The sequence below is a fragment of the Aquarana catesbeiana genome, linkage group LG11 (genome assembly GCF_042186555.1).
Source record: "Aquarana catesbeiana isolate 2022-GZ linkage group LG11, ASM4218655v1, whole genome shotgun sequence".
NCBI lineage: Eukaryota > Metazoa > Chordata > Amphibia > Anura > Ranidae > Aquarana > Aquarana catesbeiana.
Window position 1 is genome coordinate 232,848,326 of NC_133334.1, and position 24,080 is coordinate 232,872,405.

The 24,080-nt window shown below is 41.9% G+C and overlaps 1 protein-coding gene across 1 annotated transcript in view; it reads left to right on the forward strand.

Moving 5' to 3' along the window:
• Positions 1–23,588, forward strand: part of GNAO1 (G protein subunit alpha o1) — a 366,081-nt gene extending 342,493 nt beyond the window's left edge. Inside the window, exon 8 of the mRNA XM_073605496.1 lies at positions 21,525–23,588. Coding sequence (XP_073461597.1) covers positions 21,525–21,712 — 188 coding nt within the window. The 3' untranslated portion in view covers positions 21,713–23,588. The remainder of the gene's footprint in view (positions 1–21,524) is intronic.
• Positions 23,589–24,080: the final 492 nt, after the last annotated feature.

Here is a 24,080-nt window from a genome sequence, read left to right on the forward strand (position 1 = left end):
TGTATGGCGGCCGCCTTAAGGGCGGTATGGCGTCGCTGAGGAGCTGATGCGCGTGCCCAGCGGCTGCAATGTCCGCCAGGCACCAGCGATTGCTCCTGACAGAGCAGGGAGGGGGACACAAATCCAAGTTCTGTCAGGGGAGAGTAGACAGATCGTGTATTCCTAGTTAGTCAGTCCCCCCCTACCCACACACATAGTTAGAACACAGTGAGGGAACACATTTAACCCCTTAGTCGCCCCCTAGTGTTAACCCCTTCCCTGCCAGTGACATTTATACAGTAAACTGGCTATTTATAGCACTGATCACTCTATAAATGTCAATGGTTTAAAAGAAGTGTCCGATCTGTCCGCCACAATGTCGCAGTCCCAATAATAATCGCAGATCACCGCCATTACTAGTAAAAAATAAAAAAATTAAAAATGCCATAATTCAATAACCTATTTTGTAGGCGCTATAACTTTTGCGCAAACCAATCAATATACGCTAATTGCAATGTTTTTTTTTTTTTGTTTTTTTTTTACCAAAAATATGTAGAAGAATACACATCTGCCTAAACTGAGGAAAACCATTTTTTTTAACTGGGATATTTATTATGGCAAAAAGTTACAAATATTGTGGTTGTTTTTTTTTTTTTTTTTTTTTTTCTTCAAAATTGACGCTCTTCTTTTTTTTTTTTCTTTTTTTTTTTTTTTTTTGTTTATAGCGCAAAAAATTAAAAACGCAGAGGGGATCAAATATCACCAAAAGAAAGCTCTATTTGTGGGGAAAAAAAGGACATTAATTTTGTTTGGGTACAACGTCGCACGACTGCGCAGTTGTCAGTTAATGCGACGCAGTGCCGTATCGCAAAAAATTGCCCGGTCACAAGTTATTTCTCACATATGGCATAAATAAACTTACAATTACACCCCAAAATATATTCTGCTACTCCCGAGTATAGCAATACCACTTGCGTGAGACTTTTCCACAGCCTAGAGGCCCAACATGCAGGGAGTACCGTCAGGTTTTCTAGGAGCATAAATTACACATTTCGTTTGAGTACCTATCACATTATGAAATTTTTCCACAAGTTTTTGGAAAATGTGGAAAGAAAATGAAAACGTACATATTAACTTCACCTGGATACGAAAATACCACCTACTCCCGGCTCCACCGATCATCCTGCTGTTAGTGCTCTCCGGCACAAAAAGTATCAAGAAGGGTGAAACTTCATGGTGTAGTATGTAAAAATGGACATTTATTGAAAGATAACTGATTGCACTTACAAGAATTCAGTCGTAAGAAGCTAAAAAAAACACACACAGCTGCAGACCTCGTCCTGCAGGCTGGTGCATGGTGACGTCACAGAACACAGCTCCACCCGACGCGTGTCCCCGTATGAAAGAAAGAGGCTTCCATCATTTCAAATGTAGAGTGTGGTGGTCCCATCCCTTACATTTCAGACCAAAAAAGAGAGAATGCCCCCCTTAGTGGGACTTTAATAGACCACCAACTCTTATGATAAAAAAATATATTTTATTATAATGGTATACTGTAAAAAGACGTCTTTTTACAGTATACCATTATAATAAAATATATTTTTTTATCATAAGAGATGGTGGTCTATTAAAGTCCCATTAAGGGGGGCATTCTCTCTTTTTTCGTGTCCTCATATGGGACATCGACTGGGAACAGAGGCTCTCGAGTTCTGAGCCTCTGTTCCAAGTCGATGCCTCATACAGGGAAACCCGTACACTTGAAAAAATATCTTGGTGACCAATCTTTGTGGGAAACCCTTGCGGTTGGTCCGTGCTGTCCCACAGACCACAGTCGTCTTTAGGTAGAGATGGCAGAAAAGTGTGAGACTTGTGTAGAAATTGTCTACATATAAATGCTAACCCTTCCCAAACAGTGGTTCTATCAGCTGCCAGACAATTTTGTCATTTGTCCCCATGTGAGTAGGGCATCCAGGGGGGTTTACCTGCCTTTCCTTTCCCTCATAAATTTTGAAATCATAAGTGTAACCTGGGGCCCTGTCGCATGCCTTGTAAAATGTTACCCCATATTTGGCTCTGTTACTTGGGGAGGTATTGCTTGATGCCAGGTCTTCCGGTGAAGTGGACTAGGGATTCTTCTACACAAATATTTATATTGGGGGTAAACCTTTTTTATCATCAATTTATCATCAGGATGATTTTGAGGGAGGCACTGGGCATTGTTGTTGAAATATAAAAATCTCATTTCGTAATGGGTTCTGGGCATCAAAAAAGAGTAGACTGGCATATGGTGGATAGGTTGGGTAGACCAGTAGGCATGGAGTTAATTTATTTTTTTGTCAGCCCCATGTTGAGGGTTAGCCCAAAGAAAATTTCTAATTCTTCCACGGTGAGGGGTTGCCAAACAGGGCCGGCATAGGAAGAATCAGGATTGCTGGCAATATGTTGGCTGGCATACAGATTACATTTCTCCACAATGTAATTCAGCAGATCATCAGTGAAAAATAAATGGAAATAATAAATTGGGGTATCATTTTCTGATTGTATCTCGGGGGCCTGGCTGCGCTGTAAAAGGGGGAATTGCAGGTTCTGCTGAAGTATCGGGCAGCCATGTTGGATACAGTAGAACGTCTGGGAGGCTAGTATGGGCCCTGCCTCATTGTGGATGGCATTCCCCAATGCTAGCATCTGGCCTATCATCTAGGAATGTTGTCCTGCTTGTGCTTGCCACTACACAAGGACTTGCAGAGCTGCTGGTGGATGTCTGCCTATTATCTTGGAGTGCTGCGCTGCTGGTGCATGCCTCAGGATTTATTGCGCTGCTGGTGGATGCCTGCTCAAATCTCCTGAGCCTCTTTGTTTTGATTCTGTCCTCCTCAGTTTTAATTTCAGAGCCACTGCTTTCTACTGGCTCATACTCTCTACCCAAGTCTGATGGAGAGAGTTCCCCGCTACTCTCATCCGACATACTCTGGAGTATATGGAAAGCCTCCTTGCTGCTGAATGTTTTTTAGCCATGTGGACAGATGTGCACTGTGATCACTGGGATGTGGCAGAAGTTCACTGGGACAAATGTGCCCAGATGTTCACTGGGACAGATGTGGCAGATGTTCACTGAGACACATGTGACAGGTGTTTTTCACTGTGTTAGGGACACTGTGACAGGACACCGTTTGGAGACACTAGCTGGGTGATCAGTGTGTAAAAAGCAATAAAAACAGCTCAAAACTCACTAAACCCTGGCTGGCAGCACAGATCATCTACTTCTCCTCTGGTACAACGACTGTGTTTACATTACATGATGGCTGTGATTGGGCACAGCCATCATGTGATCAGGAGGGCCAATCACAGAGCCCCCCTTCCGAGTGTTGTTTCGGGGGACACAGGCACACCAGGATCTCGCCACTGCGTAGGCACGTTCCTCCTGAGGGACGTTCAGGAACGTCCACTCAGTAGGAAACGCCCACCCAGCCATTTATATGCAGTGGTCAGGTAGGAGAAGGTTAAAGAAGCACTGGTTGTAAGTTACAAATATAATTTGTTAAAGGAACCATGTTCTAAAAGAAGTATAGGAACTGACATTGCTTCATCTCCTTATAATACTAGTTGTCTAGTTGTACTTTCTCTGTCCCTAATTCAGAACAAGCATGCAAATTAGAAAGTCAGAGGAAAACTCAGTCAGAGGCCAGTGGCTTATTGACGCATTGAATCAGTTTAATAGCCCAATAACCCACTGCTACTTGCCTTGTCGGTGCTCTACTCCCCCCGCTGCTCCTTGTACTGCCTAAGCCAGAAAAAAATAACAAGTACTCCTGGGTACGGGAGAGCATATGCAGCCAATTGCTAGACTCATGCACTGTGACATGGCCAAGGGCATGACCTCACCTAGCTGCATAAACACTGTCTCACTTTGCCCTGAATGACTAAGGTGACCTTGTCTCTTTCAGTATTTTTTTTAGCAGGGTTTCAAAAGGCAACAGAGGCACTGTGATAGTAAATTCTATTAGTAGAGATCTGAAATAAGGGCACAATATGTAGAACAGTACAGTGCCTTGCATATTCTAATATTGTGGTGATGGTGAAAAATAGATGTCTTGAGTGAAAGGGCTTCTTTAAAACTGGCATACTTCGTTCACCTGTGTGAGAGCCATGTTTGACCTGCATGTGATGCATAGGTGTTCCGTGCATCCACGTTCAAGCAGTCCCATTCCTGTCAGTTGGGACACAGGACACAGCCACTGCTCCCAATCGACATGCATAGGACTGCTTGCACGCAGATGCACAAAATACCCTCACACAGATGTACATTTAGCTACGCCCATGTCAACCAGGCCAAAAGGTAAATAAATAAATGCACAAATTAGGGAAAACTGGACTAAAGCTTGATTTAGGAAAGTCTAAGAACATTGTACAATTAAAAAGGGTGCGCTTGGTCAATATAGTGAAAGACTGCAGCACTGAAAAAATCCCTTTAGGTGTAAAGTGCGCTGTCAAAACGAAATTTATAAGTTCATAGACTTGTATGCAAATACCAAATGTGTGTAAACAAATTGATAAAAATTGAAATAAACCAGTGAAACTGTCTGAAAAACAAGAGTCCTGAAATTAAATAAAATTATGAGTGCAAAAAACCTCTAATAGGCAAGTTCAAAATTATGGTTATGTTAACAACCTTAAACACTTCAGCCCCGGAAGGATTTACCTCCTTCCTGACCAGAGCATTTTTTGCAAAAACGGCACAGTGTCACCTTAGCAGACAATTGCACGGTTGTGTGACACTGTACCCAAACAAAATTGACTCCTTTTTTTTTCCCACAAATAGAGCTTTCTTTTGGTGGTATTTGATCACCTCTGCAGTTTTATTTTTTGCGCTATAAACAAAAAAAGCGACAATTTTGAAAAAAAAGCAGTATTTTTTACTTTGCTATAATAAATATCCCCAAATAATATATAAAAAAAAAAAATTTCTTCCACAGTTTAGGCCGATATGTATTCTACATATTATTTTTGGTTAAAAAAATCGCAATAAGTGTATATTGATTGGTTTTGCGCAAAAGTTATAGCGTCTACAAAATAGGGGATAGATTTATGGCATTTTTATTAATTTTTTTTTTTACTAGTAATGGCAGCGATCTGCAATTTTTATCATGACTGCGACATTGCAGCGGATAGATCGGAAATGCTTGACACTATTTTGGGACCATTGTCATTTATACAGCAATCAGAGCTAAAAATAGACACTGATTACTGTATAAATGTCACTGGCAGGGAAAGGGGTTAAACACTAGGGGTTAACTGTGTTCCCTCAGCGAGTTCTAACTGTAGGGGGATGGGCTCACTACAACATGACAGGGAGCAGTAGAGCCCTGTCATGTCACTAGGCAGAACACGGAAATGCCTTTGTTTACATAGGCTTCTCCCCGTTCTGCCTCTCCTCACCGCAATCGCGGGCTGCCGGCGAACATAGAGTTTGCGGGACCCGCACCCGCTAGGTGGGAAATTCAAGGGGACGTAGGGTACGCTCTTTTGCCTGCCCTTGCCATTCTGCCGACGTAAATCGGCATGTGGTTAATGACAAAAAATTGTGTGTATAAAAATTAGTCCATCTGGAAGATTACCCTACTATGCAAAAGGGTACATATAAAGTGCATAAAGGATTTACCTTAGTGAAAAAGGTGACTTATACCGAGATAAATAACTCGTGCTAAATAAGTAACATGATATGTGAAAAATCAATCAATAAACGATCTACTATAAACCTGAATGAAATCAGTAAAATGACTAAGTACACAAATATAATCGTACCTCAACAAATACTAAATATGGAGACCAAAGCTAGCAAGTATGTTAAAAGTTTAACAAATACATATGATTTTGATAAGTCTAAGAGTGCTTAAACAAGTAACCGCACAGCAAGGTTGTAAACTCACATGTTAGAGGATCATCAAATAGGCTTACTAATAGGCTTAATAAATACAGGAACAAGAGCGGTATGTGTGTGTGTGGGTCCACCCGATGCGCGTTTCAACTAAAAAGCCGTCATCTGGAGTTGAAACGCACGTCGCGTGGACCCACACACACACATACTGCTCTTGTTCCTGTATTTATACCTTTTTCACTAAGGTAAATCCTTTATGCACTTTATATGTACCCTTTTGCATAGTAGGGGTACTCTTCCAGTAGTTTTATATCTTTCATGGTTATATTTGTATTTGGTATATTAGCGCTACACTTTTTCACACCTACACAAATTGCTTTTAGTCTATAGCTGTGTTAGCTGCTATTTACATCCTTATCCTACACAGCGCTGTATTTCCCCCTTTTTTCTAACTGAATTACCCTGGTGGGGACAGACACACACACAGGGATCCTGTTGGAAATTCTTCAGCATCAGGGGGAGTCGGTGTTCAGCTCGAGTCCCAGCAAGTGATCATTAACCACTTGCCGACCGTCTCACGCATATATACGTGAGCAGAATGGCACGGGCAGGCAAAATCATGCACCCATACGTGATTGCCTTCCCGCGGGCAGGGGGTGTCCCCCCCCCCCCGGTGCCAGCGGCGGTCGGCATTTGGCTAGGAGCGATGAGAGACGAGGGGGAGACCATCCGATCGTGGCCCCCCCCTCGCGATCGCTCCCAGCCAATGAGGAACATCCCCTGCCTGTGTATAGTACACACAGGCAGAGGATGTGATGTCATCTCTCCTCAGCTCGGCAGTTTCCGTTCTACCGCCGAGGAGAGAAGACATGTAAGTGCACCAACACACACACACACACAGTAGAACATGCCAGGCACACAAAACACCCCCGATCCCCCCCCAATCACCCCTCCCTGTAACACTGACACCAAGCAGTATTTTTTTTTTTTTTTTCTGATTACTGCAGGGTGTCAGTGACAGTTACTGTGGTAGGACAGTGAGTGTTACCCCCCTTTAGGTCTAGGGTACCCCCCTAATAAAGTTTTAACCCCTTGATCACCCCCTGTCACCAGTGTCACTAAGCGATCATTTTTCTGATCGCTGTATTAGTGTCGCTGGTGACGCTAGTTAGGAACGTAAATATTTAGGTTCGCCGTCAGCATTTTATAGCGACAGGGACCTCCATATACTATCTAATAAATGTTTTAACCCCTTGATTGCCCCTAGTTAACCCTTTCACCACTGATCACCGTATAACCGTTACGGGTGACGCTGGTTAGTTGGTTTATTTTTCATAGTGTCAGGGCACCCGCCGTTTATTACCGAATAAAGGTTTAGCCCCCTGATCGCCCGGCAGTGATATGCGTCGCCCCAGGCAGCGTCAGATTAGCGCCAGTACCGCTAACACCCACGCACGCAGCATACGCCTCCCTTAGTGGTATAGTATCTGAACGGATCAATATCTGATCCGATCAGATCTATACTAGCGTCCCCAGCAGTTTAGGGTTCCCAAAAATCAGATCAGCCCAGATACCTGCTAGCACCTGCGTTTTGCCCCTCCGCCCGGCCCAGCCCAGCCCACCCAAGTGCAGTATCGATCGATCACTGTCACTTACAAAACGCATAACTGCAGCGTTCGCAGAGTCAGGCCTGATCCCTGCGATCGCTAACAGTTTTTTTGGTAGCGTTTTGGTGAACTGGCAAGCACCAGCCCCAGGCAGCGTCAGGTTAGCGCCAGTCGCGCTAACACCCACGCACGCACCGCACACCTCCCTTAGTGGTATAGTATCTGATCAGATCAATACCTGATCCGATCAGATCTATACTAGCGTCCCCAGCAGTTTAGGGTTCCTAAAAACGCAGTGTTAGTGGGATCAGCCCAGATACCTGCTAGCACCTGCGTTTTGCCCCTCCGCCCAGTCCGGCCCAGCCCACCCAAGTGCAGTATTGATCGATCACTGTCACTTGCAAAACACTAAACGCATAACTGCAGCATTCGCAGAGTCAGGCCTGATCCCTGCGATCGCTAACAGTTTTTTTGGTAGCGTTTTGGGGAACTGGCAAGCACCAGCGGCCTAGTACACCCCGGTCGTAGTCAAACCAGCACTGCAGAAACACTTGGTGACGTGGCGAGTCCCATAAATGCAGTTCAAGCTGGTGAGGTGGCAAGCACAAGTAGTGTCCCGCTGCCACCAAGAAGACAAACACAGGCCCGTCGTGCCCATAATGCCCTTCCTGCTGCATTCGCCAATCCTAATTGGGAACCCACCACTTCTGCAGCGCCCGTACTTCCCCCATTCACATCCCCAACCAAATGCAGTCGGCTGCATGAGAGGCATTTTCTTTATGTCCTCCCGAGTACCCCTACCCAACGAACCCCCCCAAAAAAGATGTTGTGTCTGCAGCAAGCGCGGATATAGGCGTGACACCCGGTATTATTGTCCCTCCTGTCCTGACAATCCTGGTCTTTGCATTGGTGAATGTTTTGAACGCTACCATTCACTAGTTGAGTATTAGCGTAGGGTACAGCATTGCACAGGCTAGGCACACTTTCACAGGGTCTCCCAAGATGCCATCGCATTTTGAGAGACCCGAACCTGGAACCGGTTACAGTTATAAAAGTTAGTTGCAAAAAAAAAACACATACAAAAATATAAAATAAAAAAAATAGTTGTCGTTTTATTGTTCTCTCTCTCTCTCTATTCTCTCTATTGTTCTGCTCTTTTTTACTGTATTCTATTCTGCAATGTTTTATTGTTATTATGTTTTATCATGTTTGTTTTTCAGGTCTGCAATTTTTTATACTTTACCGTTTACTGTGCTTTATTGTTAACCATTTTTTTGTCTTCAGGTACACCATTCACGACTTTGAGTGGTTATACCAGAATGATGCCTGCAGGTTTAGGTATCATCTTGGTATCATTCTTTTCAGCCAGCGGTCGGCTTTCATGTAAAAGCAATCCTAGCGGCTAATTAGCCTCTAGACTGCTTTTACAAGCAGTGGGAGGGAATGCCCCCCCCCCCCACCATCTTCCGTGTTTTTCTCTGGCTCTCCTGTCTCAACAGGGAACCTGAGAATGCAGCCGGTGATTCAGCCAGCTGACCATAGAGCTGATCAGAGACCAGAGTGGCTCCAAACATCTCTATGGCCTAAGAAACCGGAAGCTACGAGCATTTTATGACTTAGATTTTGCCGGATGTAAACAGTGCCATTGGGAAAGCATTTTATCACACCGATCTTGGTGTGGTCAGATGCTTTGAGGGCAGAGGAGAAATCTAGGGTCTAATAGACCCCAATTTTTTCAAAAAAGAGTACCTGTCACCACCTATTGCTATGATAGGGGATATTTACATTCCCTGAGATAACAATAAAAATGATTTAAAAAAAAAAATATGAAAGGAACAGTTTAAAAATAAGATAAAAAAGCAAAAAAATAATAAAGAGAAAAAAAAAAAAAAAAAAGCACCCCTGTCCCCCCTGCTCTCGCGCTAAGGCGAACGCAAGCGTCGGTCTGGCGTCAAATGTAAACAGCAATTGCACCATGCATGTGAGGTATCACCGCGAAGGTCAGATCGAGGGCAGTAATTTTAGCAGTAGACCTCCTCTGTAAATCTAAAGTGGTAACCTGTAAAGGCTTTTAAAGGCTTTTAAAAATGTATTTAGTTTGTCGCCACTGCACGTTTGTGCGCAATTTTAAAGCATGTCATGTTTGGTATCCATGTACTCGGCCTAAGATCATCTTTTTTATTTCATCAAACATTTGGGCAATATAGTGTGTTTTAGTGCATTAAAATTTAAAAAAGTGTGTGTTTTCCCCAAAAAATGCGTTTGAAAAATCGCTGCGCAAATACTGTGTGAAAAAAAAAAAAATGAAACACCCACCATTTTAATCTGTAGGGCATTTGCTTTAAAAAAATATATAATGTGTGGGGGTTCAAAGTAATTTTCTTGCAAAAAAAATAATTTTTTCATGTAATCAAAAAGTGTCAGAAAGGGCTTTGTATTCAAGTGGTTAGAAGAGTGGGTTATGTGTGACATAAGCTTCTAAATGTTGTGCATAAAATGCCAGGACAGTTCAAAACCCCCCCAAATGACCCCATTTTGGAAAGTAGACACCCCAAGATATTTGCTGAGAGGCATGTCGAGTCCATGGAATATTTTATATTGTGACACAAGTTGCGGGAAAGAGACAATTTTTTTTTTTTTTGCACAAAGTTGTCACTAAATGATATATTGCTCAAACATGCCATGGGAATATGTAAAATTACACCCCAAAATACATTCTGTTGCTTCTCCTGAGTACGGGGATACCACATGTGTGAGACTTTTTGGGAGCCTAGCCACGCACGGGAACCCGAAAACCAAGCACCGCCTTCAGGCTTTCTAAGGGCGTAAATTTTTGATTTCACTCTTCACTGCCTATCACAGTTTCGGAGGCCATGGAATGCCCAGGTGGCAAAAAAAAAACCCCAAATGACCCCATTTTGGAAAGTAGACATCCCAAGCTATTTGCTGAGAGGTATAGTGAGTATTTTGCAGACCTCACTTTTTGTCACAAAGTTTTGAAAATTGAAAAAAAAAAAAAATTTTTTTTCTTGTCTTTCTTTATTTTCAAAAACAAATGAGAGCTGCAAAATACTCACCATGCCTCTCAGCAAATAGCTTGGGGTGTCTACTTTCCAAAATGGGGTCATTTGGGGGGGGGGGTTGTGCCACCTGGGCATTCCATGGCCTCTGAAACTGTGATAGGCAGTGAAGAGTGAAATCAAAAATTCACGCCCTTAGAAATCCTGAAGGCGGTGATTGGTTTTCGGGGCCCCGTACGCGGCTAGGCTCCTAAGAAGTCCCACACATGTGGTATCCCCATACTCAGGAGAAGCAGCTAAATGTATTTTGGGGTGCAATTCCACATATGCCCATGGCCTGTGTGAGCAATATATCATTAAGTGACAACTTTGTGCAAAAAAAAAAAAAAAAAAATTTGTCACTTTCCCGCAACTTGTGTCAAAATATAAAACATTCCATGGACTCAACATGCCTCAAAGCAAATAGCTTGGGGTGTCTACTTTCCAAAATTGGGTCATTTGGGGGTGGTTTATGCCATCTGGGCATTTTATGGCATTCAAAACTGTGATAGGTAGTGAGGAGTAAAATCAAAAATGTACGCCCTTAGAAATCCTGAAGGCGGTGATTGGTTTTCGGGGCCCCGTATGCGGCTAGGCTCCCACAAAGTCCCACACATGTGGTATCCCCATACTCAGGAGAAGCAGCTAAATGTATTTTGGGGTGCAATTCCACATAGGCCCATGGCCTGTGTGAGCAATATATCATTTAGTGACAACTTTTTGTAATTTTTTTTTTTTTTGTCATGATTCAATCACTTGGGACAAAAAAAATTAATATTCAATGGGCTCAACATGCCTCTCAGCAATTTCCTTGGGGTGTCTACTTTCCAAAATGGGGTCATTTGTGGGGGTTTTGTACTGCCCTGCCATTTTAGCACCTCAAGAAACGACATAGGCAGTCATAAATTAAAGGCTGTGTAAATTCCAGAAAATGTACCCTAGTTTGTAGGCGCTATAACTTTTGCGCAAACCAATAAATATACACTTATTGACATTTTTTTTTACCAAAGACATGTGGCCGAATACATTTTGGCCTAAATGTATGACTAAAATTGAGTTTATTGGATTTTTTTTAGAACAAAAAGTAGAAAATATCAATTTTTTTCAAAATTTTCGGTCTTTTTCCGTGTATAGCGCAAAAAATAAAAACGGCAGAGGTGATCAAATACCATCAAAAGAAAGCTCTATTTGTGGGAAGAAAAGGACGCAAATTTCGTTTGGGTACAGCATTGCATGACCGCGCAATTAGCAGTTAAAGCGACGCAGTGCAAAATTGTAAAAAGTGCTCTGGTCAGGAAGGGGGTAAATCCTTCCGGGGCTGAAGTGGTTAACAGCCGATTTCCCATTGTGGAGACACTCGCATATCGATTCTTTTAGGATCTTTGGATCTGGCAAGCTGCCATCTATTTATTCCTTAGCATGGTGATGAAGCATTTTTGGAGAGGTTTGGACTGAACCTACTCTTGTATTGTTTTGGATGGACATTTTCATTGGATCTAGCAGTTGATTCACAGATGGACTGATTTTTACACACACAATTTTTTGTCATTAAGGTTGTTCTTAACCATAATTTTGAACTTGCCTATAGAGGTTTCTTTGCACTCATAATTGTGTTTTATTTCAGGACTGTTTTTCAGACTTGGTTTCACTGGTTTATTTCAAGTTTTTTTTTGTCATTTTTTTATCAATTGTCTACACACATTTGGTATTTGCATATAAGTCTAAGAACATGACCAGAAGAAGCAAAGAAAACAAAAATATAAAAAACATGTTCAGCTGCCTGGCAATGAATATGCGAAAAATAAAAGAGTAGTTGTTGGAGGGAGATCTTATTCCTTAACCACTTGCCGACCGCTGCACGACGATATACGTCAGCACAATGGCAGCGGTGGGCAAATGGGTGTACCTGTACGTCACCCTTTAATTGGCAGGGCTAGTGGGCGCGGGCGCACCATGTACAGCCTGACCGTGCCTGCGGGTCCCGCGGACTCTATGTCCGTTGGTTTCCCGCGATTGTGTCATGGAGAGACAGAACGGGGAGATGCCTATGTAAACAAGGCATTTCCCTGTTCTGCCTAGTGACATGACAGGGATCTACTGCTCCCTGTCATCAGGAGCAATGATCTCTGTCATGTCAGTGGTAGCCCATCCCCCCCACAGTTAGAATCACTCCCTAGGACACACTTAACCCCTTGATCGCCCCCTAGTGTTTAACCCCTTTCCTGGCAGTGTCATTTACACAGTAATCAGTGCATTTTTATAGCTCTGATCGCTGTATAAATGACAATGGTCCCAAAATAGTGTCAAATGTGTCTGCCATATGTCGCAGTCATGATAAAAATCGGAGATCACCGCCATTAACCAATCAATATACACTTATTGCGATTTTTTTACCAAAAATATTTAGAAGAATACATATCGGCCTAAACTGAGGAAAAAATTAGTTTTTTTATATATTTTTTGGGGATATTTATTATAGCAAAAAGTAAAAAATATTGCTTTTTTTTCAAAGGTGTTTTTTTTTTGTTTTTTTTGTTTATAGTGCAAAAAATAAAAACCAGAGGTGATCAAATACCACCAAAAGAAAGCTCTATTTGTGAGGAAAAAAAAGACATCAATTTTGTTTTGTGTAAAGGCGCACGGCCACGCAATTGTCAGTTAAAGCGACGCAGTGCCAAATCGCTAAAAGTGCTCTGGTCAGGAAGGGGGTAAAATCTTCCGGGGCTGAAGCGGTTAAAGGCAATTGCAAGATTAAGAATTTTGTCAAAAAGCTCAAACGTATTGCTGCAAATGCAGTGTAAAGGCCTGGGTGCAAACAAAAACAGAGGCGGACAGGCTAAATATAGGGGGGAAATAAAAGTTGTTGTGGAAGAGAACTGTAAAACTGACAGGAACTCTCCTTTTAAGGTTTTTGATATTCTTTAGAGGTTCTTTCTCCAATGATCAGTTGATTTTTTTCATGTTCCTTGGTCATCAATCTCAGCATTTTTAACCCATGCTATACAGTTGCAAATGATTGTAATCAATCCTCATTTATTAATGTCACAGTTTAATAAGCATAAAGTTTGTTGATGAAAAACAGGATAAGATGTTGAATGACCTTGGGATGTGCAAGACAAAATGGAATGATTTTCTTGCATCACATTTTAAAGTATGCTAATCACTCCTTGGCTGTGGACAGAGATTTTGTAAACTGTCAGATCATGCTGCCTGCCAATTTACTATAAACTTGTGACTACATAAAAAAGGTGTTATGGGGCGTACACACGGTCGGACTTTTCGCACCAAATCCGGCGGACAATCCAATCGTGTGTGGGCTTCCCCGGACTTTCAGCTGACTTTTCCAGTTGCAAATCTGACGGACTTTAGATTTGGAACTTGCTTCAAATCTTTACGTCGTAACTCCGCCGGACCTAGAAATCCGCTCGTCTGTATGCTAGTCCGACAGACAAAAACCCATGCTAGGGCAGCTGTTGGCTATTGGCTATGAACTTCCTTATTTTAGTCCGGTGTACGTCATCACGTACGAATCCGTCGGACTTTTGTGTGATCGTATGTAGGCAAGTCCATTCGTTAGTCCGCCGCAAGTCCGCCAAAAGTTTGTCGGACAGGCTGTCGGACTTTTGTAGCCGAGAAGTCCAACCGTGTGCACGCCCCATTAGAAACCGATGGACAGTAAAACACATAGTGAAAGCCAAAATGGGGACATCAAGTTTCTCCTCCCTCTGTAAGGATTAAATAGTAAACCATTGTGTATTATCCCACACTCTCCCTTATCTTGTGTGTTCCTAAATAATGGATGCTAACAGATGGCAGCAAGCCAAATTATTGTGTTCCCACAACTACTAAGTGGAAAAAATGTATATATGTTGGCAGTGCCTTTCATAACTGAAATTAACAAATCAAACTTCACTGTGCATAAACAATTTAAATCAAGATAAATTATTCAGTGACATTTCTTCATGTGTTAAAATTAAACCGTTCATAGGTGAATATACAGTTTCTACTTGACACATTCTTCTTTCACTCAATAATATGCCTTCTAGATGTGCTCCTTGTGCCATCCTTTATTGGACCTTCACCCTTGTGGGTCTTTTATATAGCAGTGACTCCCACCACCTTTCACCACTGCGCTCACCTCCAATATAGATCTGTTTCCAGGTCTAGAAACACCTTCCTCGACTGGGGTATATATCCAGGCTCCTCAGCTGATTAATCTCCTTCTGTCTATTTAAAGCAGTTGTATACCTGCACAAATTATTTTTTTTAAACCTGTAAGGCAAAAGGCATAATGAGCTAGTATGCACCGCACACTAGCTCATTATGAAATACTTACTTTAGAATGAGGCATAGTCAGCTGATCCCGGTCACCGCAGAGGGAGCTGACATTTCCCCTCGCCGTGTCTTCCAGGTTCGCGGCTCCGGCGCTGTGAGTGGCCGGAGCCACGATATCATCACTCTTCGCGTGCGGGAGACCTCTTTGCGGCAAGGTTCGGCAGCGTCTGCCGGACCTTCACAGCGCATGCACCGGTGACGTCAGTGGCTGCATGCTAAGTGAATATCTCCTAAACCGTACAGTTTTAGGAGATATTGATTTTACCTACAGGTAAGCCCTAGGCCTCATGCACACAGGATGTTAAAATAACGTTATGAAAACACCAGTATCTTTGCAGTGATTTTTTTTTTAAACTTTTTTCAGCTTTTTTCAATGTTTTTGCAATAGCATTTTTTGTTAGCATTTTTCCACATTAGCGTTTTTTTGTTTTTTTTTCAATGGATCAAAAACGTTAAACGTTGGTGAGTGACGTTTTTGAGTGTTTATCAGCGTTAGAGCGTTTTTACAGCTGAAAAACGTCTCTCAGAACCCACTGGTCCTGGGTTTTTTTTTTTACAGCTTAAAAACGCCTATGCCATTTGCAGCTCAAAAACGCCTAGGTGGGCATGAAGACATAGGCCTTTTTAAGCTGCAAAAAACGCTCAAAAAAGCAGCTGTAAAAGCGTGCATGAGGCCTTATAGGCTTACCTGTAGGTAAAAATATAAAAAAAAACGGGTATTCAACCACCTGAAATTGTTTATGGACATACAGTGAAGTTTGATTTGTTAATTTTAGTTATGAAAAGCGCAGCCAATATATATATTATTTTTTTTCCTCTAAGGCCCCTTTCACACTGGGGCGGTGGGGGCGTCGGCGGTAAAACAGCACTATTTTAGCGCTGTTTTACCGTCGTTTTTGCGGCTGTATTCGGCCGCTAGCGGTGCGGTTTTAACCCCCGCTGTCGGCCGAAAAAGGGTTAAAACCGCTCGTACAGCGCGGCTATAGCCGCGGTATTGCCGCGGTATAGCCGCGCTGTCCCATTGATTTCAATGGGCAGGAGCGGTGAACACACCGCTCCAAAGATGCGGCTCGCAGGACTTTTTTTACCGTCCTGCCAGCGCACTGCTTCAGTGTGAAAGCCCTCGGGCTTTCACACTGAACAAACAGCGGAGGCTGTTTAGGGGTGGTTTGCAGGCGGTATTTTTAGCGCAATAACGCCTGCAAACCGCCCCAGTGTGAAAGGGGCCTAAGGATTAGAGGGAGTTGCAGAAGGTGAAGTTTACAGATTTGTTTTCTGCTAGCCTCACTGTGGCTGGAAAAAAGCCTAGAGCCAATAAATGATGAAATTAGACATGTTCAAATGCAATACAGGTGCAGTGTAAGAGCTTGTGTCAATAGGAAAATGCAGAGTTCTTTTAGGTCCATTCAGTCTGCAATCAATTTGAGTTGCTTCTGAGATCAGCTTGTTGACCAGTTCATTTGACCACCTTCTGACCTCCCAAATGCTTCAAAATGCTTTTTCATTTCAATTGGCTTATATGGAAGAAGCCATTCTGATGTGAGCAAAATAACATCAACAGAGGCACCAAATGTATTACCAAAACCACATGAGAGTCACTTGGAAAAATAAGCATCCTACACAGATGTGAATTCAATTAGGCTTGTCAGGCAAGTGGAGGAATCCAATAAACATTTCTTGACAGAATCTGTCTTTTTTTTCAGCTGGAAGTTATGTTGGATTCTTTTGCTTGCCTAAGGGGTATTCTTCTGTCTATATTCTTTTTTTATGTAGTAAAAGTTTATTAAACACTTACCATACAAAACAAGTACAGAGAGTGGGATTGGTCACAATCATTAGCTATTCAGGAGAGATTGAAATAGAACTTTGATAACTCTATTATGTGAGTATATAAAGGTATACAGAATGTTCTGAGGTTCTGTTACTAAAGGTCAGTAGGAATCACACTAGAAAGAAGGCTAGAGTAGTTGGAGGAATTAATAGAACAAAAGCACCCCCCTTTTTAAGTGCCAGATGAGGCAGGGATACCATGGGTGGGACTTTGCGTGTGCCACCAAGAAATCGCACAAAAATATTAACATAAATTTTGATTATATAAAGCTTAAAAACAATAAGGTACAAAACCCAATTAAAATCAGTTTCAAATTCACGTATACAGTTTATCTTGCAGTATTACGGTATACAGGACCAACACCTTTCTGGAAGCGTTAACTTCTTCAGGATTCATGCCTTAATTGTATATTCTATTCTATGTACATTCTCCAAGTATCAATTGTATATCTCATTCCTCAGAACATCATATATAGACATGAATGTTCCCTCAGCAACGTATATTAAATAGCAGTGGTCATCAACTTTATGGGTCTCCAACAGGGCTCAATCCAAAAGGCTCCAACTATATTGCCATATCTCCATATCCTACAGTGCCTTGAAAAAAGTATTCATAACCCTTGAAATTTTTCACATTTTGTCATGTTACAACCAAACGTAAATGTATTTGGGATTTTATGTGATAGACCAACACAAAGTTGCACATAATTGTGAAGTGGAAGGAAAATGATAAATGGTTTTTGACATTTTTTTACAAATATCTGAAAAGTGTGGTGTGCATTTGTATTCAGCCCCCCTGAGTCAATACTTTGTAGAACCACCTTTCGCTGCAATTACAGCTGAAAGTCTTTTTGGCTATGTCTCTACCAGATTTGCACATTTAGGCCACTTTCACACTGGGGCGTTGGCAGTAAAGCGCCGCTATTTTTAGAGGTGCTTTACTACTGCCATTTTTGCAGGGGTTTTTGGCTGCTAGCGGGCGCTTTTAACCCCCGATAGCAGCCAAAAAAAGGGATAAAACCGCCTGCAAATCGGCACTTTGCCGACGGTTCGGTGGCGCTGCCCATTGATTTCAATGGGCAGGGGTGCTTTAGGAGCGGTGTATACACTGCTCCTACAGCGCTGCAAAGATGCGGCTTGCAGGACTTTTTTTACCATCCTGCCAGCGCACCGCTCCAGTGTGAAAGCCCTCGGGCTTTCACATTGGAGTGAGAGGAGAGGCTCTTTCAAGGCACTTTGCAGGCGCTATTTTTAGCGTTATAGCACCTCTAAAGCGCCTCAGTGTGAAAGTAGCCTGAGAGAGAAATTTTTGTCCATTCTTCTTTGCAAAATAGCTCAAGCTCTGTCAGATTGGATGGAGAGTGTCTGCGAACAGCAATTTTCAAGTCTTGCCACAGATTCTTAATTGGATTTAGGTCTAGACTTTGACTAGGTCATTCTAACATGAATATGCTTTTATCCAAACCATTGCATCGTAGCTCTGGCTGTATGTTTAGGGTCATTCTCCTCCTAGAAGATGAACCTCCGCCCCAGTCTCAAGTCTTTTGCAGACAGGTTTTTTTTTCTAAGAGTGTCCTGTATTTGGCTCCATCCATTTTCTCATCAACTCTGACCATCTTCCCTGTCCCTGCTAAAGAACACAATCCTCACAACCTGATGCTGCTACCACCATTTCACGGTGGGGGTGCAGTGTTATTATTCCACCACACATAGCGTTTTGCTTTTAGGCCAAAAAGTTCAATTTTGGACTCATCTGACTAGAGCACCTTCTTTCACATGTTTGCTGTGTCCCCCCCCACACTGCTTCTCACAAATTGTAACGAGGGCTTTTTATGCCTTTCTTTCAACAATGGCTTTCTTCTTGCCACTCTTTCATAAAGGCCAGATTTGTGGAGTGCACAACTAATAGTTGTCCTGTGGACAGATTCTCCCACCTGAGCTGTGGATCTCTGCAGCTCCCCCAGAGTTACCATGGGCCTCTTAGCTGCTTCTCTGATTAATGCTCTCCTTGCCTGGCCTGTCAGTTTAGGTGGACAGCCATGTCTTGTTAGGTTTGCATTTGTGATATACTCTTTCCATTTTCAGATGATGGATTTAACAGTGTTCCTTGATGTTCAAAGCTTGGTATATTTTATTTTATAACCTAACCCTGCTTTAAACTTTTCCAAAACTTTATCCCTGACCTGGCTGGTGTGTTCCTTGGCCTTCATGATGCTGTTTGTTCACAGAGGTTCTCTAACAAACCTCTGAGGGCTTCACAGAACAGCTGTATTTATACTGAGAATAAATTACACACAGGTGGACTCTATTTACTAATTAGGTGATTTCTGAAGGCAATTGGTTCCACTAGATTTTACTTAAGGGTAAAGGGTTATCAAGGGGGCTGAATACAAATGCGCCACACTTTTCAGATATTTATTTGTAAAATATTTTGAAAATAATTTATCATTTTCCTTCCACTTCACAATTATGTGCAACTTTGTATTGATCTATTGCATAAAATCCCAATAAAATACATTTACGTTTTTGGTTGTAACATGACAAAATCTGGAAAATTTCAAGGGGTGTGATTACTTTTCAAGGCACTGTATATGGACACTGTCCTGTCACGTTATTTGCCTCAATATAAAACCACTTTTATATCAGGAAAAGCACATGTCTGATTCCACTATGACTTCCAACCCCATAGAATTTATGATCACTGTTATTTAATATGTTGAGGGAACATTCATGTCTGTATATAATGTTCTGAGGAATGAGATGTACAATTGTTGCTTGGAGAATGTACAATTCATAATATCGAATATACAATTAAGGTGTGGATCCTGAAAAAGTAAAACGTGTTAGTCCTGAATGCCTTAATGCTGCAAGATGAACTGCATACATAAATTGATTGACTTTAATTGTGTTTTGTACCTTATTTCTATCTTTATGGGATAAAAATGTATTATGCAAATATTTGTGTGATTTCTCAGTGGCCACACAGTGTCTCATCCATGGTCTCCCTGCCTCTTCTGACACTTGGAAAAAAAAGGGGGGTGTTTTATTGATATATAAAGGGATGGTGCCCACTGAGAAATAAGGAAAATGTGTTGACATAAACAGAACTTCTCCACGTATCTTTCTAAATATATAGTTGGAGGAATTATAAGTGAGTAGGGTTAAAGAAAGGAGAGAAGATGGAGTTGGGTAACCACCAAAAGGGGCAACTGTCCCAGCTAGTTTATGGTGGAAGGAGCAATGGTGTCATAATTGATTTCTGAATTGGTCAGTGCTCACATAGTGTATCCTAATGCTCCAGGTGGTGATATATTGAAACCCATCTCGAAGACATGCTGTTAGTTCCTTCATGCGCTTCAATTAAATACGTTCAGGGACCCATTTCTTGATGGAAGGAGAGTCAATGGATTTCCAATGCCTTGGTATTACTGTTCTGATCGCAACAAGAAAAAAGTGTGGAAGGCCTTTCTTGGCCTTTGAGACTGATCCCGGAAGCAGAGAAAGAAGGGCAATTTTAGGTGTTCCCTTAATGGATAGTTTTGTTACCTGTTCATATATCTGAAGGACCTGGGTCCAAAAGGGTAAAATCAAGGGGCAGTACCACCTAATGTGCAGCATAGTACCTCTGCCTGTCAACTGCAGAAACAATCGGATCCTCTTTTTATTCTTCTGAGATTTCATATCTCTGAAAGATTCCATAAGTGAGTTTAGTGATGACATTTTTTTTTCTTATTTCCGATTACACAAAGTGAAAGTATTCTCAAGTTTAAAGAAGCAATGTGAGCTGTTGACCATTTCTTTTAAATATTGAACAGTTGCTTGTGTTTTATGCTGATTCAAATGATTTATTTCCATCAACCTACAGTGATTTGCAGATCAGGTGGTCTGACTTTTCTTTCTGTTGCTGCATGCTTGTTCAGTATCTGTAATTGAAAGTATTGAAGACAGAGACAGCCAGGCAACTAGCATGTTTGAATGGTGGTCAGCAGTGGCAGGTTTCCTTTAAATGTTTGAATACCTGTATCACCTTGGTATCACAAGATCTTGGTATCTCAGTTGTTGGCGTGTTCCACTGACTTCCTTCACTGCAACTTGCTTCTCTTCATAAGGATAGTCAGTCAGAATCCTCACATACCTAACCCTGGATGCCTTCACATCTGGCAGCTTGATAAGTGTGAGCGGAAGAACCTATTGTTATTTCCTTTCACATTGTTATGCTGTATATTGCACCCCAGCTTCTCTCTTTTTAGGGATTACTTTATTCTATTTATACTGCAGAAGAGGCCTCCCTAGAAATGGCAATGTGACCCCCAAGAAAGCTTTTGCCTAAAGTCCATTCATTGTAGACAGCCTTCCTTCTGAATGACATAAAAAGGTATAAGCCTAAGGGTGGCTTCACACTTCCTCATTGCACTTTGGATGAAGCTAAGCTAACTTGTGGTTTTCATGTAGGTTAGCTGCACTTTCCCATAGACTTCAATTATGTGCCATGGTTTTGGTGCGCTTTCTAAAAGCGCACCAAAACCGTGGGACATAATGAAGTCTATGGCAAAGTGCAGCTAAATCACACACAAACCGCAGGTTGGCTGCACTTTGTCTAAGGAGTGGATACCAGCTCCTGAACATAATCCGAGGTTTGGTATTTTGCTAGGAAGCAAGATCCCAAAGGTTGGCCCCATGGACCTTTTTCCTTTGATTTAAGTTTAAACCCCATTTAAAATACGGTACATATATTTTGGAGCTTTAGAAACTAAGGACCATATAACTTGTTTTATGCCTTGCATCCCTTTGTGCTTTCGTTTTCCCCTGTTTTCTCACCCCTTTCTTGTATCTTTCCAGGTCCCAACACTTATGATGATGCTGCCGCTTACATTCAAGCACAATTTGAGAGCAAAAACCGCTCACCCAACAAAGAGATCTACTGCCACATGACCTGCGCCACAGATACGAATAACATCCAGGTGGTATTTGACGCCGTCACCGACATCATCATTGCCAACAACCTCAGAGGCTGCGGCTTGTACTGATTCCTCTGTATAGCAATTTATCTGCTGGTGAAAATAAAATGCAAGTTGGTAAACTGAGAAGGCGAAATAAAAAACATATATATATATATATATAAATATATATATAAAACCAATCTTTTTAGTTTGTCTCAAAGAGCTGTCAACAGAATGGATTTCTTTGCCTCCCCTTTCTCTACCCCCAAAGCAGAAGAAGGTTCTTGATTTTTAAGAATCTCTTTGGTGTCCCATAATTCACCTCTTTAGTTCTGAGAGAGTCTTAGCCGTAATTTCAACCTCTCTCCAGAATCAATGAGGGTACTACAATATCTTAGATAAAGGGGAGATCATCAAACTATTTTAATCCCTTTTTTTAAGGATTTTTGTGTTGTTCCGATGACCACACTCTACTTCCCCATTAAACCTCAAAAAAAAAAAAAGAATCGGCTACTTCCTTTCTGTTCAGCTCTTGAGTTACTAAACAACAAAAGTAAAAACAAAACATTTTCCAAACCAGGTAGAAGTGTTTGTGAGACTTGCAGGACAGTGCGCTCAACATTTTTTTTTTTTTTTTGTGGGTGCTGTAACTGTATGAGGGTCTGTGAGGGTTCAAGGGATGCCCCTCTAGTTTGTTAAAAGCAAAGAAGTGGGCCCCTTTTTGTCTTGAAAAGGTTTCAGTGCCAACCCAAACTGCGGAGTCAGGGGAACAGTCTCCAAGAATCTCGGGGGACCTACCCCGCTGTCCCTCATTTCTCCGCACTGCTCTACGGACCCTCAAATTGACGTTCTGCTGGTAGCATGACCTTTTGGCCTTTGTAATAAAAAGACAAAAACAAAAAAACACAGCCTTCCTTAAAAGTTGATGTGTAATGTTATCACTGAATTAGTGGCTGCATAGGATGCTGTAAATCTGGTTTAGCTAAGTCTGTACATTTAGAAGAAACTAAACTGTTTTCTTTTTTTTTCTTTTTTTTTTCCCACGTGCTTGTAGCTTAACACCTCCCTTTATATGATTAATATCATTTTTATTTTCTTGCACCAGTTGTAAAGAAGCATCATTTTAATTGTCTGAGACCCCTTTCACTGCCAGAGAGGTCAGCTTGGCCTCCAGCAAAGAATGGGATCATGGAAATCCATGTTCTTTTGGGGGAATTGGGGTGATTTCTGTTGGACTTGAAGCCCTACGTAGAAAAAAAAAAAAAGAACCCGAAGACACAAAGAACTTTCTGGGGTTATAGAATTGCACAGATCTGATTCTGTTCAAGTTTCCGTACTCTGGACTGTATACCATGCACTCTCTGGGTTTGTATAGAAAAAGCACAGCTCTCACTAAACCTCCAGCTGCCAGAATCTTTCTCCTATTAGGGATTTTTGCTCTCAATTCCGTGTATTACGAATAGCCTTCTTTTCTTTACAATCTCCTTTATGTTCCCAAGTGAATGCTTTGTGCTGCTTCTCTCGCCCCTCCCCCTTTCCCCTCTTTCTCGCCCCACCCCCTTTTAGTGAATGGTGTTTTTTCCTCTCATGTGGGATGTTTGTGCTGCGAAAAAAAAAACTTAAAAAAAAGCGGAAAAAAATACAAAAAAAAATAAATTTAATCGAATGTAGTGTTTACATTAAATCCACAGTTTTCATGACCAAACCTTTGTCATTTCTACTTTGATTAGAAGTCAGACTTCTTCACCATTTCACTTGCAAACTGAAGAAGAGCGGTCACAAATGTTAAAGAAAAAAAATAATGAAAAAAAAATTTCAAAAACTTAAATGATTCAATAAATGAGCGAGAAATGAAGCTGGAGTGTGTTCTTTGTATTGCAGAGCGCTCAGTTTGGTGCTGCCAGCCACTCTCGTAACTAATGGAAACTCGTATGTAGCTTAATAAAGAGAATGTTTGTCTGTACAGATTTGTCTCCAAAATTCTGCTCTTTTATCATATGCTTTTTCAAAACTACATCATGCCATTCATTTAAAGAGTATCTCCAAGGTTTATTTCATGTTGGGATGTTTAGTTTAGAGCCCTTGCACACTGGGGCGGGGGGCGGCGTCGGCGGTAAAACGCCGCTATTATTAGCGGCATTTTACCGTCAGTATGCGGCCGCTAGCGGGGCGGTTTTACCCCCGCTAGTGGCCGAGAAAGGGTGTTAAATACCACCGCAAAGCGCCTCTGCAGAGGCGCTTTGCCGGCGGTATAGCCGCGCCGTCCCATTGATTTCAATGGGCAGGAGCGGTAAGGGAGCGGTATACACACCGCTCCGAAGATGCTGCTGGCAGGACTTTTTTTACCATCCTGCCAGCGCATCGCTCCAGTGTGGAAGCCCTCTGGGCTTCCACACTGGAATGAAAGCAGCGGCACTTTCGGGGCGGTTTGCAGGCGCTATTAGCGCAATAGCGC